Here is a 14,911-nt window from a genome sequence, read left to right as displayed (position 1 = left end):
AAATGCAGGTTACTTGTTTATATTGCAATGCTCCTTCATAGGCTGTTTGGATTTTTCTTACCTACAGATATTATCGATAGCAATGTCCCTCAGCTGTTCATACATAGATGGCTGGTTTTTCTTTGGAGATAACACAGTCGCCTCTGAGTGCTCATTTGTTACACTTATCTTAATGTCAGAACCTCCTTTAAAAGAGCAAAATAGCATTGCTATAGTGAAAACTAAGACTACAAATGATTTCAAACATGTGAAAGCTTCTAAGAAATAACATTTGGGGCATGTATATGGTTCAGTAGTGCTTGTGTGCCTCTGACTGCCTCTACCATGGAAAACAGGAGATGGTGACAATTTTACTTCCTGCAACATAGCCTGTTATCAAGCTATCACATATATTAATGGGCCGATTACAAAGAAACCTGACCCACATAAGATATGGCCCAAAAATGAATTGTTTAACTTTTCATAAAGATTAATGACTTGGATCCTGCACTACTTTTTAAAGGAACTATTAGCATTAAATGATTGGGAGAATCTAATCTTTTTTTTTAAATTGCATGCTGTTTTATTCAGAACTTTGTGAATCATTTCAGCTGCTATGGTGGAATTCCTCACAATTGCGATGCGAGCAGAGTTTTCAGAGCAGGTTGCTGAATATGGTTGGTCTAAAGCCTCAGTGACATAAAAGATCTGAATGAAAAATATTTCCTTTTTAAATTTTACACCAGCACAGGTTAAACAGGCCTCAAGGAAGAGCAATGCAATTAGAATTATGTTGAGTTAACACTAATGTACTGACTGCTCTCATCACTTGTAGCAATGTTGCACTGTTGCAACAGACATTTTATCTCAAGCTTGCTTACATCTCTATTCTAAACTGTATAGAATATAACAAATGAGCCAGCTGTTGGAGTAAGTTTAATCACTGTGTACTTGAGAAAGATCAGCCAAGAATGTCTTTTCAATGCTTCTGTCAATAAAACAAATTTCCTCATTGTAAAATTTCTTCAATTGTTTTTAAAATGAAGGTCATTGCCACTTTGACAAATTTGCAACAGACTATAGTTATGCGTCAAGTTACCTGAATTGTACTGACTGTGGTATTTGTACACCTTGACGAGTACTGGTGAAGGGATCACCAAAAAATCTCTTAGTGATGCTGTGACGGAATGAACTGCGACAGGGAATCGTTCACACAAATGTCCCAGACCCTGGTCAGATAAAAGACTTTGATATGCAAAATACAAGCAATATTCATAAATGTCTAATGATGCCAACAAGTAGAGTAAACTGCAAAAACAAAGAAAACCATTAAAAAAAATTCTTAACGCAAAGTCTTAATTGAAATGCTTAGTTGAAAAAACAAATTTTGGGCATGAAAATTTGGTTTATCTTATACGTTGATCTGCTCAGGCATTCTGATGTGTGGTACATAAAGGCTTTAAAATAGAAAAGCATTCTGAAAGAAATTCACAAAGGCTCAATCGATAAATGGAAGTCAAGCCATAGAAAAATGATGATAGGAGGGTCAGCCAAAAGGTGGATCGATTCAATGGGTTTTAAGAAAAGGAGGCAGAAAAATTCATGGAGGAAACTCGGAACGTGGGACGGAGGTGGTTGAAAGCATTGGGTGCCAATGGCGAGAGGATGAGAAGATGAACGTACTATAGGCCAGAGTCTGTGCAGAGTATTCAAGATGGATGGGATATGAAATGTTTTGGACAGTCAGGGAAGGAGAGCAAGAGGTCTCAATACACATTTTCCATAAGTGAGAGCAGTCTTCTGATGCAGTGAGAAACCCATTTCACACTCTCCAGGTGGGGAAGTAAATTAACCTAAACAAAAAGATGCTCCCACGGTCAAATCGTGGCTGGTTGAGCTTAATTCATCTCAGTCAGGGAAGTAAGTGGGACATTGCACCTGGTAAACAGAAAGTACAATAGCCTGGGTTCCTGTTGTTGATTGAGAAATGTGCTACACTTTGCTCAATGGAAACAGGTCGACTGCCCAGCAATAGAAGGCACAAAAATGTGCATTTTTATTTAATCTGCTGAGTTTCCCAAATAATTTCACAATTGGAATTACTTTTGAAATGCAACTTGTTACATTTGTTTTGGGAGATGCAGCAGACAACTGGTACAGCAAGATCCCAGAAACAGTAGCAAAGAAGGGCAACTAGAGATGGGTGATAAATGTTGGCCTGGCCAGCCATGCTCACAACTCACAAACGAATAAATATAACTGTTTTTATAGCAAAGGAAGGCAGGAGTGGCAGTAGGCCATTCAGTCCCTCAAGCATACTGCACTAACCTCAATCAAATTATCTGTTTTATCGGTAATCTCATCTCTTCCTCTGAGGTTAATAAATCTAAATACTCACCACACTCAATGAAGAAATTTGTCACCATCTCACTCCTAAATAGCTTGGCCCTTATTCTGAGACTGCATCCCATAGTTTTAGACCACCTACAGCCAGAAAAAAAAACACCCTTTCTGCACCTACCCTCTCTAGCCCTTTGTAAATTTTATAAAGTTTCAACAAGATGGTCTCCCATTCCTCTAAACTCAAGGTCCATTCTTCCCAGTCTCTCCTCATACAACAGTGCTACCCTACCAAGAATTAGTCTGGTGAACCTTTGATTCCTCTTTCCCTAAGCTGAGGTGACCAAAACTGTACACAATACTCAGCACATTATCACCAAGGTTCTATACAATTGAGGCAAGACATTTTTATTGCTACACACTCATCCTCTTGTGATAAATTGGACTTCCCACTGCAGCCTTCAGTGACTCATGAACAAGGAAACCAAGGTCCTTTTACATATCAATACTTCCCACTCTCGCAGCATTTAAGAAATAATCTACACCTTTGTCCCTCCGACCAAAGTGGATAACCTCAAACTTATCCACATGATATTCCTGCCCTACCCTCAACTTGCCCCTTTGTGTTATTCAAACTCCTATTCCAAACTAGCTTTGTGACATCCAGAAACTATGAAATCTTACAAATCCAGATCATTGACATTGATTGTAAACAGCTGCGGACCAAGCACTGATCCTTGACTTGAAAAGCTGGCTAAGATGCCAGAAGATCTTCTTTTCTCCCCTTGGCATAGTGCCACACGATCTTTTGCATCTATGCAAACAAGGAAACGCTAACATTTCATCCTAGACAACAGTTCTAACAGTCGCCTCTCCCTCTGTCAGACAGTGAAGTGTCAGATGGCCAAATCCTTGGCACAGGATATGAATCCATTACCTCATGTCACTGGGGTAAGAGTGTCACCAAATGGTTCTGACACTTTATAACAGGGCTTCTGGACCACAACCTGACTGAATACTTGGAATTGTGAGCTCCAATACATCAACGGCTGCCATGGAGCTCCAACCGAGTAGCAACAACCATTCTCTTGAAATCATCAAGTCCTTTTCAAAAAGGGCTCAGGGCCTCACTGGCCAATTCTGGATGCCTGAACCGTGTCCTGAAAAACTCACTGAAAGGTTAGTGCTTTTCGCTTTTGAAAAAATTCTATTGATTAATTAGCTCCCCAGGTCTTGGTCTCACCTCCTTCCCTACACTCATCTCTAACCGCTGATGTCTCAGACCTTCACCCCAGCTTCATACCCATTGGCTCACTACACCATCACCTCCAAACTTCACCACACTCTCACAGGTCTCAGGTTTTCAAGCACCAAAAAGGGATCACATTTGTAAAGGATGTGGGAAGCACTGCTTAGTAGAAAAAACAGAGGGATTAATGTGATAGCTCTAGCACGCAGAACAAAGCAGCACAGGAACAGGCCCTTCAGCCCACCATATCAGTGCATACTATAATACTATCTGAAACTATGTCAGTCTGCCTGCACATCATCTGTGTCTCTCTATTCCCTGTCGGTTCATATGTCCGTCTAAATGCCTCTTAAACGGTGGTATCATCTCTGCTTCTACCACTTCCCTAACAGTGCGGTCAATCTTACGTGTAAAAACTAGCATCACACATCTCCTTTTACCTTAAACTGATGCCCCCTTGCATTTGACATTTCCGTGCTGGGAAAAAAAACTCCAACTATTCACCCTTTGCAAGCCTCTCAAACTTTATAGACTTCAATATTCATTTTGAAAGTTGAAACGTACCTGTAGACAACAAATCAGGAGAGGCATGTGTGACAGAATTATTTTACTGGATGTCTTTGACTGCAGTTTCTCTGAAAGCTTTGAGCAGAGGTTTTCTGCACCTTCATTAAAAGAATTCCACAAGTTAAACCTCTGAAGAAAAGAATTTACTGTTATAACCATAAAACTTTGACTGTACTTCATGATTCAATCATATTATATACTCTTTGCTCTCGAAGTTATGGCATCCAAAAACTGTACTTGTAAAAGAAAATCTATCTTCAGAATAACAAAGATACAAATAATTCTCACACTCTGTTTCTATTAAAGCTACGGATCTCAATGAATTGTTCAGCAATTTCAGATGTATCAAACATAAAATGTTCTTAACTAATAAGGCACTAAGGGTAATGTGTTCAACCAAAATACATCTTCAGTAAGTCCTTAGGGGAATGGAATTTCAGTCACTCAAAATAGCAGATCATGCTAATAAAACATTAGCTTTCACATTAAAAACCAGTGAGAAAACACAATCACCAATTTTCAGCAAATGACTCAGCTGTCAACCGCAGTGCCGGGTGTGGTACTGAGTCAGACCTGATTCTTGGATTGTGCCAAGTTGCCGGGGTTCAGATAAGGAAACAATAAGCTAGCAGCTGCAGATTCACAAAGAAATGAACCAAAATCTGAGGAGGTGGTGGCCTAGTGGTGTCATCGTAAGACTGTTATTCCAGAAACTCGGCTAATATTCTGGGGGCCCGGTTCAAATCCCAACATGGCAGATGGCGGAATTTGAGTTCAACAACAAAAAAAAATCTGGAATTAAGAATCAACAGAAAACCATGAAACCATTGTCGATTGTTGGAAAACCCCATCTGGTTCACTAATGTCCCTCTGCGCAGGAAATCTGCTATCTTCACCTGGTCTGGCCTACGTGTGACTCCAGAACCACAACAATGTGGTTGACTCTCAATCATCCTCTGAAATGGCCTAGAAGCCACTGAGTTACACCAATCACTATGGAGTCTCAAAGAAATGAAACTAGATGGATCACCTGACATCGACCGAAACACTGGGAAAGACAATGGCAGAAACAGTCTTGTCGACCCTGCAAAGTCCTCCTTAGCCTAACCCTATTGGGAGAGGTGTCTCACAGACTACTCAAGCAACAGCCTGACATAGTCATACTCACAGAATCATACCTTACAATGTCCCAGACATTAACATCACCAACTGTGGATATGTCCTGTCCCACCACAGTACAGATCCAGCAGAGGTGGAAACACAGTGATATACAGATGCAAGGGAGTTACCCAGGGAGTCTTCAACATTAACTCCAGACCTCACGAAGTCTCAGAACTTCAAATCTCATGGACAAGGAGATTACAAAGTAATTCTGTTGATTACAAAGTACACTGCTCCCTCAGCTGACGAATCAGTATTCCTCTATATTGAGCAACAGCTGGAGGAAGCACTTAGGTAGCAAGTGGTGAAAATGTCCTCTGGGTGGGGGATTTCAATGTCCACCCACCCAGAGTGGCTCAGCAGCAGTACCACTGATCAACTGGTCAGGTCCTAAAGGATACAGCTGCAAGGCTGGGCCTGTGGCAGGTGGTGGGGAAACATCAGTGCAAAATATAAAGGCTAAAACATTTACAGCAACCTTCAGTCAGAAGTACTGAGTGGATGATCTATCTCAGCCTCCTCCAGTGGTTGCCAGCATTACAGATACCAGTCTTCAGCCAATTCAATTAATTCCATGTGATATTGAGAAACAGTTGGAGACACTGGATACTGCAAAGGCTATAGGCCCTGTCAACATAGGGCGGCATGGTGGCACAGTGGTTAGCACTGCTGCCTCACAGCGCCAGAGACCTGGGTTCAATTCCCGCCTCAGGCGACTGACTGTGTGGAGTTTGCACATTCTCCCCGTGTCTGCGTGGGTTTCCTCCGGGTGCTCCGGTTTCCTCCCACAGTCCAAAGATGTGCAGGCCAGGTGAATTGGCCATGCTAAATTGCCCATAGTGTTAGGTAAGGGGTAAAGGTAGGGGTATGGGTGGGTGGGTTGCGCTTCGGCGGGGCGGTGTGGACTTGTTGGGACGAAGGGCCTGTTTCCACACTAAGTAATCTAATCTAAAAAAAACATTCTGGAAATAGTACTGAAGACTTGTGCTCCAGAACCTGCTGCTCCTCTAGCCCAGTACAGTTACAGCACCAGCATTTACCCGACAATGTGGAAAATTGTCTAGGCGTGTCCCGTACTTAAGAGGAGGACAAACTCAACCAAGACAACTAGCAGCCCATCAATCTACGCTCAATCACCAGCCAAGTTATGGAAGGTGTAATCACTAGTATTATCAAGCAGCACTTCCTCAGCAATAACCTGTTCAGTGATGCCCAAGTTTGGGTTCCGCCAGGGCCACTCAACTTCTGACCTCATTATAGCCTTGGTCCAAACATGGACAAAGGAGCTGAATTCCAGAGGAGAGGAGAGAGTGACAGCCTTGACATCAAAGCTGCATTCGACTGACTGTGACATTAAGGAGACCTGGCAAAACAGGAAATCAATGGGTACCATGGAGCAAACCCCCCATTGATTGGAGTCATACCGGGAACATAGGAAGATGGGCGTAGTTGCTGGATGTCTGTCTAGTCAGCTCCAGGACATCTCTGCAGAAGGTCCTCAGGGTAATGTCCTATGCCTCATCATTTTCATCGATTTCATCAATGACCTTCCTTCCACTTTAAGATCAGAAGTGGAGATGTCTGCTGATGACTGTGCAATGTTCAGCACCATTCACAACTCCTCAGATACTGAAGCAGTTCATGTTCAATGCAACAAGATCTGGACAACATCCAAGCTTGGGCTGACAACTGGCAAACAAATACCAGGCTATGATCATCAACAGTAACAGACAATCTAAACACCATCCCTTGACATTTAATTCTATTACCATGACGGAATCCCCCACTATCCACATGCTGAGGGTTACCATTGATCAGAAACTCAACTGGACTCACCACATGAATGCAGTGGCTACAACAGCAGGTCAGAGTCTAGGACTCCTACAGTGAGTAACTCACCTCCTGCCTTCCCAAAGCCTGTCCATCATCTACAAGGTACAAGTCAGGAGTATAACTGAATACTCCCCACGTACCTGGATAGGTGCAGTCCCAACAACACTCGAGAGGTTTGACACGATCCAGGACAAAGCAACACACTTGATTGGCACCACACCCACAAGCATCCATTCCATTCGGCTACCATCACTCAGTAGCAGCATTGTGTACGGGATACACTGCAGACATTCACCAAAGATCCTCAGACAGCACCTTCCAAACCCCATGGATCACTTCCATAAACAAGAATAAGGGGAGCAGATACATGGGAACACCAGCCGCTGCAAGATCCCTCTAAGCCACTCACCATCCTGACTTGGAAACATATCCCCGTTCGTTCACTGTCGCTGGGTCAAAAACTTGGAATTCTCTCCCAAAGGGCATTGTGGGTCAACATTCCGCATGTAGACTGCAGTGATTCAAGAAGACAGCTCACTGTCACCACTTTCTCAAGGGCAACTAGGGACGGGCAATAAATGCTAGCCAGCCAATGACGCTCAAATTCCACAAACGAATAAAAAAAAGTCATAAATTGCCAGAAAGTCTCCGTGCAGCATCCGTGGAGAGAAATCAAAGTTGACGTTTTGTGTTGAGTGATCCTTCTGCAGACCTGCTGAGATTTTTGCAGAAATTTCTGTTTTTGTTTCTGATTTACAGCATTCACAATTCTTCCGGTTTTTAAAAAGAATTTCCCCCTATTGATGTTTATCCAATGACCTCTCTGATTAAAAACAATAGCAGACCTCAACAAAAATGTCCTCCTCAACAGGATAACATTCCAGCCCTGTGGAGAGAGGCGTTGCCAGGAAAACAGAGGTTTCCCCGATGCATTTCTGATGCTGAGATTTCCAAGGGCTAAGTTGGGAAGTAAATCAGCAACTTACAGCACTAAGCAGGTAGCCACGTGATTGAGAGCCTTATTAGGGGCAGATCTGTGGCCTTTTATGGCATTTTGCCCCCTGTTGCATGCACAGAAACTGCAAGCTCAATGACCTCACTGTTACAAGTTGGGGTAGGGACAACCATCAGATATAGAAACTCCATATCTCATTGCCAAGGATTCAAACATGAACAGCCATAATTGTGGGACATCACAATGCAAGAGAAAATCCCAACTGATTTCCCATCATCGATAGTGTTTATTTCTACACTGCTGTGTCGGCCAATGAAGGTATCCAGAGGACCTATGATTTGGTTGGTAGCATTGAGAGTTTGCATGGTGTCCTTAATTGGACAGAGAGCTCAAGAGGTGATCAGTTAGGAAGTGAACCAACACCCCTAAGCCAGTTTTGCTGCTGGCAAGTGTTCGCTCATGTTCCCCATTTGGCCCTTGTGAATATCTAACCCTTAGTGTTTAGAATAACCTGAGAAACAGCCAGATGGGTCAAGACAAAATGTTACCTTCATAATATTATCTGAATAAGGAGGGTCTTTTAAAGGAGAGGCAAGTAAATAAAACGTCACTGATACCGATCAGCACTGGCATCTTAAACAAATGTCAAAATGTTTTAACCTTGTACAGCAACAATGCAAAACATGGTCAACATTTTTAATGTAACTAAGCCACTCAACTGGCCAGGTTATTTTACAGTTGAAGAGTATGGTGCTGCAAAAGCACAGCCAGTCAGGTACATCCAAGGAACAGGAATAGTGACATTTCAAGCATAAGCTCTTCATCAGGAAGTTTATGCCCAAAACGTTGATCCTCTTGCTCCTAGGATGCTGCCTGATTGGCTATGCTTTTCCAGCACCACCTTCTTCGACTCTGATCTCCAGCATCTGCAGTCTTCACTTTTTCAAAGTTATTTTACAGAAAATAAGAAATGAGATTTCCACTTTTTAAATGTTCTCTACCTTGCTCATCCTTAACAGCCCACACCATTAAATCCACACATGCAGCATTTGCTTGACATCTGAGTTTCAGAGGGTTAAATTCATGATGAATATACTCTGTATCATGCAGGATCTTCTGGAGTTCAGACTGGCTACTGTTAAACTGCTCGAGGACAAAATCATGAACCTCCTTCACAAATGCAGTCTGGAGATCTGTGAGGACAAAATTGGTAAATGCTGACAGTGCAGAAGAGAAAGAGATTTTGGCAAATGGATACATCCAAGCTCCTGAAACCGGATTCCCTTGTTTACAGCAATACTCTCCTGTCAGACAGGAAGGAACAAAGGGTCCCTTTTGGGTTACTTGAAATATTAGTAAATGACAAACCTATATACCCAGCCCTCTAAACAGTTGTATTAAATAATATTATTTAATTCCACTCATTATTTGTTTACGGTAAATTAATAAGTAATAATTAATAACCTGCTTATTGTAGCTCAAAAACAAATTCTAAATTGTGTTTAGTAATAATTTGTGGCCTTGTTCATAGATTTGAAATTCTGTGCAAAAAGAATGCAAATTCCTGTTTTATTTTGCAGCATTCAGTGATTATTTTGAAGAATCATAAAGTAGGCTCACTGGTGTTAAAACAGAGAACCTCCAGAAGCTACTCTAAACTATTCAAACAAGTCAAATAAATTTTGCATTCTCATCTGAATCCAGAGATAGCCATATTACAGTCTTCCTTAGTCTTCATAACCAGCAATGCTCAGGTGCATCATTTGTAGTTAGACAAAGCGGTTTCAGAACTCATGTAACTCAAAGATTTGTGTTGCTTCAGGGATATTTAACATGAAAAGCATAACGAAAAAAGGACAGCCACTTGTATTTGTGTAGCACCTTTCCTCAGCTCAGGACAGCTTAACATGCTTCACAGCTAATATAATACCTACAAATGTTAGTTACTATTGCAGTGCATGAATAAGAACAATCAATGTGCTCTTGGCAAGCATCAATAAACAGCCTAATATAGTGACCAGTCAATGAAAGCAATAATGCTGGAAATACTCAGCAGGTATGATTGATGGTGGGGCAGTATTGATCAGGTCCAAGATCTTCCATCAGAACTGGAAAAATTTGGAATATCATAGATTTCAAGGTAATAGTGGGACAGGGAATGGGATGGGTGCAGGGAGAATGAATAAAAGGGCAGGAGAAATTAAATGACAGAAGGATTGATGATAAAAAGGGAATAGTATTAGAACCAGAAAAAGTGGATCTAAACAAGGTTCAAACCAAAATAATGGAATCATTAACATGTCCTGTCTAAAAAATGGACAGTGGTTGCGATTTAAAATTGTTGACCTCAAAGCCTTTGTATTTACATAAAGCCTGCTACACCTTGAATGTTTTTCCAGTTCTAACCAAAGGTCGTAAATTTGAAATAATAATCTTTTGTCCCTAAATGCTGCCTGACCTGCTGGATGATTCAGAGTTCCAACACCTGCAGGGCAGTGTTTTGCATTAAGAGTTGGATGATCCACTTTACTGTTGATGGTTAACATCAGGCTCATTGCATTGCAATGGCTGGAAAGGCAAGGATGCTGAGCTAGTTAGTGTAATTATCAATGTTATAAAAATGCTGTACTTGGATTCACCCATAAGCAATGTTATGGGTGAAACAAGCCAATAAATAAAATAGCACACCTCACGTTAACATCGCCTTTGCAAATCAACAAATGACACATTGAATTGTAAATGTATGTTGTGCCTCAGAATTGAGGTCAATCTCTCTGAAGGATGGGGCAAGACTCCTTTTGCTATGGGATTAGGCATCTACAATCATAGAATCCCTACAGCGTGGAAGCAGGCCAATCTGCCCACTGAGTCCACACTGCCCTCCTGGAATTGATCCCAAGCTATGGAAGTATTTTTTTTTTTTAAAAACTGACATTCTCTCATGCTTGGCTAGAAATGGTGATCTGCCTCCTGGTGCCATTTATCTTTGCCTCTCTTTAACTTCAGCTGAGACCGAATCAGTCCATTTGCTGAAGTGAAGCGAACATTATCCCCCTCCATTCCACGTATGTAAAATAGCTGAAACTTCAAAAAGTACCATAGCAAGCACACGACAGACGAACAGAAGCCCCAGGAAGATGTCTGTACTTTTGTTTATATCATGATGTAGAGGTGTCAGTGTTGTACTGGGGTGGACAAGGTCAGAGGTCACATAAAACCAAGTTACAGTCCAATAAGTTTATTTGAAATCACTAAGTGACTTCACATGACAAATGAGCAGCGCTCTGAAAACTTGTGATTTCAAATAAACCTGTTGGGACTATAACCTGGTGTCGAATGACTTCTGACCTTGTTTATACCAGCGTCACAAGGGCATCCAATTCCCGAGTTTGATCAAAAATTAATCAACAATGCTAATAAAGAAAGAAGCTTACCTTTCATGTGATACAAAGTGTCTCTCAACATTTTAAACACGACCACATAAAGAGGATCACTGAAGTTTCGATAGTACAGATCCAAATTTGCATTTGCCTAAATATTAAAATCAATTTCAAAATTATTGCATCACTCATTGCAGAACATCAAACACACTTTGATACTATTCAGCTAGGATCTGTGAAACTCACGTCTCTGGCCATAGTTCTTTACACAACATAATTAGCAAAGGTTACATTTTCAAATGTACCAGTCCAAAGCTGTGCATGCTAGGTGGATTGGCCATGCAAAATTGCCCATAGTGTTTAGGGATGTGTAGGCTAGGTAGATTTGTCAGGAGAAAGTATAGAGTAATAGGGTAGGGAAATGAGTTGGGTGGGTTACTCTTCAGAGGGTCGGTGTGGACTTGTTGGGCCAAATGGTCTGTTTCCACACTGTAGGGATTCTACGATGATGATGATGATGGACCATCGGAAATAGACATTATCTGGCCAAGAGGTTTGTGACTTTTTTTTTTAAAAAACACTTTTTATAGAATCTTAAGAGCACAGACGGAGAGTATTCATCCATCATACTTTGTTAGTTCTTTCAACAAGTCCTGGCTCAACTTATTCTCTAGAACTCTGAAAATTACTCCTTTTGGAGCATAAATGCAGCTTCCACCATCCTGTTAGACAGTGTACTCCAGGTCCAAACTTCTATCATTAATTATACAGAACAATAGCTGGCACACTTGATTTTAACTTTTCTATCAGGTCAGTCTGAGCTCAGCGTCAGCCAAATAGTTAACACATGCAAACAAAATTATCTCCTTTGCAAGATCCAGGTTATTTTAGTGTGAGTGTTGCATTCATCAAGGAAACATTAACTGTTGTAGAGTTATACAGCACAAAAACAGACCCTTCGGTCCAACCAGTCCAGGCCAAACATAATACCAAACTAAACTAGTCCCACCGACCTGCCCTTGGGCCATATCCCTCCAACTTTCCTACTCATGTATTTATCTAAGTGTCTTTTAAATGTTGTAACTGTGCCCACTTCCACCACTTCCTCAGGAAGTTCATTTCACATATGAACCACCTTCCGTGTAAAAACATTGCCTGTCATGTCTTTTTTAAATCTCTCTCTTCTCACCTTCAAAATATGACATCGAGTTCTGAAATCCCCCAGCTGAGGGGAAAGTCACCTACCATTAAACCTATCTATACCCCTCATGATTTTATCAACCACTAAAAGGTCACCTGTCAACTTTCAAGACTCCAGTGAAAAAAAAAAGTCCTGGGTGTCTCCCAGATCTGATATAGCCTAGCATTAATGCTGGGTAATATAGGAAACAATGCAGCCTCTCCCGTAACAAGTACTTTTCATGCCTTGCTGTTGTGGTCCATAGTGTGTGGCTGGAACCTAGTCTATAACTGACTGCTATCAACCTGTATATTCAACCAGGACAGTCAGCAAAGAAAGCAATGTGCAAATGGCTAGCACAGAGCAAATCAGAGCCACAAATTCTAAAGCACAGATAAAGAGCAGAAAAATCCCACAATAAACAAATCAAACTGCAATCATCACTGACAAAGCATGAAGGAATGCCCAAAACCATGTATAAAATGGGATGGAAGTGAGGCAGTGAAGGGATTCTGAGCAACATGCCCCAGTTTCAGAACAGCATTCTGGAATACATTCATCCTGTGAGCTCCTTCAGAGATGACTAACCTCAGGCTGGATTTATTGCCACTGATCCTGGAAAAGTCTGAAATCTAATCCTTCGTTGCCAGTTTGAAAGTTAGATGACGACTTGAACATGGAGCAGTATTTTGTTTTGTTGGGATTTGAACCCAGCTCTTGGAAATTTAAGGACAGTGAATCGACTGCGTAATCTTGACTTCCACCAACTTTCATTTTAAATAATGTGAAACTTGGGGAAGATGATGCCCTAGTGGCATGTCACTGGACTAAGTCCAGAAGCCAAAATGAAAGGCAAGGACTGATTGGGGATAGTCAACATGGCTTTGTGCATGGGAAATCATGTCTCACAAACTTGATTGAGTTCTTTGAAGAAGTAACAAAAAAGATTGATGAGGGCAGAGCAGTAGATGTGATCTATATGGACTTCAGTAAGGTGTTCAACAAGGTTCACCATGGGAGACTGATTAGCAAGGTTAGATCTCACGGAATACAGGGAGAACTAGCCATTTGGATACAGAACTGGCTCAGAGGTAGAAGACAGAGGGTGGTGGTGGAGGGTTGTTTTTCAGACTGTGACCAGTGGAGTGCCACAAGGATCGGTGCTGGGTCCTCTACTTTTTGTCATTTATATAAATGATTTGGATGAGAGCATAAGAGGTACAGTTAGTAAGTTTGCAGATGACACCAAAATTGGAGGTGTAGTGGACAGCAAAGAGGGTTACGTCACATTACAACAGGATCTGGACCAGATAGGTCAATGGGCTGAGAAGTAGCAGATGAAGTTTAATTCAGATAAATGTAAGGTGCTGCATTTTGGGAAAGCAAATCTTAGCAGGATTTATACACTTAATGGTAAGGTCCTAGGGAGTGCTGCTGAACAAAGAGACCTTGCAGTTCTGGTTCATAGCTCCTTGAAAGTGGAGTCACAAGTAGATAGGATAGTGAAGGTGGTGTTTGGTATGCTTTCCTTTATTGGTCAGAGTATTGAGTACAGGAGTTGGGAGGTCATGTTGCGGCTGTACAAGACATTGGTTTGGCCACTGTTGGAATATTGCGTGCAATTCTGGTCTCCTTCCTATTGGAAAAATGTTGTGAAACTTGAAAGGGTTCAGAAAAGACTTACAAGGATGTTGCCAGGGTTGGAGGATCTGAGCTACAGGGAGAGGCTGAACAGGCTGGGGCGGTTTTCCCTGGAGCGTTGGAGGCTGAGGGGTGACCTTATAGAGGTTTACAAAATTATGAGGGGCATGGATACAGTAAATAGGCAAAGTCTTTTCCCTGGAGTCAGGGAGTCCAATACTAGAGGGCATAGGTTTAGGGTGAGAGAGGAAAGATATAAAAGAGACCTAAGGGGCAACTTTTTCACGCAGAGGGTGGTACGTGTATGGAATGAGCTGCCAGAGGATGTGGTGGAGGCTGGTACAATTGCAACATTTAAGAGGCATTTGGAGGGGTATATGAATAGGCAGGGTTTGGAGAGATATGGGCCGGATGCTGTCAGGTGGGACCAGATTGGGGTGGGATATCTGTCCAATCCATGGACGGGTTGGACCGAATGGTCTGCTTCCATGCTGTACATCTCTTTGACTGCTCTGAGGACATTGTTTCAAATCCTATCACAGCAGCTGAGAGAACTTTAATGTAATTAACAAATCTGGAACCAAAATGTCAGTTTCGGTGACTGTGAACCATTGTCAATTGTCAAA

The 14,911-nt window shown here is 41.7% G+C and overlaps 1 protein-coding gene across 2 annotated transcripts in view; it reads right to left on the bottom strand.

Moving 5' to 3' along the window:
- The window catches only part of pi4kab (phosphatidylinositol 4-kinase, catalytic, alpha b), a 172,062-nt gene that overhangs the window by 128,421 nt on the left and 28,730 nt on the right, over positions 1 to 14,911 (bottom strand). For both annotated transcript variants that reach the window (XM_043715376.2, XM_043715377.2), the window contains exons 10-14: positions 11,519 to 11,615; positions 9,086 to 9,277; positions 4,133 to 4,233; positions 1,079 to 1,208; positions 62 to 185 (exon numbers count right to left, since the gene is read on the bottom strand). In XM_043715376.2, the coding sequence (XP_043571311.1) occupies positions 62 to 185; positions 1,079 to 1,208; positions 4,133 to 4,233; positions 9,086 to 9,277; positions 11,519 to 11,615 (644 nt within the window). The remainder of the gene's footprint in view (positions 1 to 61; positions 186 to 1,078; positions 1,209 to 4,132; positions 4,234 to 9,085; positions 9,278 to 11,518; positions 11,616 to 14,911) is intronic.

The sequence above is a fragment of the Chiloscyllium plagiosum genome, unplaced genomic scaffold (assembly GCF_037043375.1).
Source record: "Chiloscyllium plagiosum isolate Xiang-an unplaced genomic scaffold, Cpla_swu_hap1 HiC_scaffold_24, whole genome shotgun sequence".
In the NCBI taxonomy this organism is placed as follows: Eukaryota; Metazoa; Chordata; class Chondrichthyes; order Orectolobiformes; family Hemiscylliidae; genus Chiloscyllium; species Chiloscyllium plagiosum.
The sequence above is the reverse complement of the archived record's forward strand: the minus strand, read 5'-3'. Positions and strand labels throughout refer to the sequence as shown.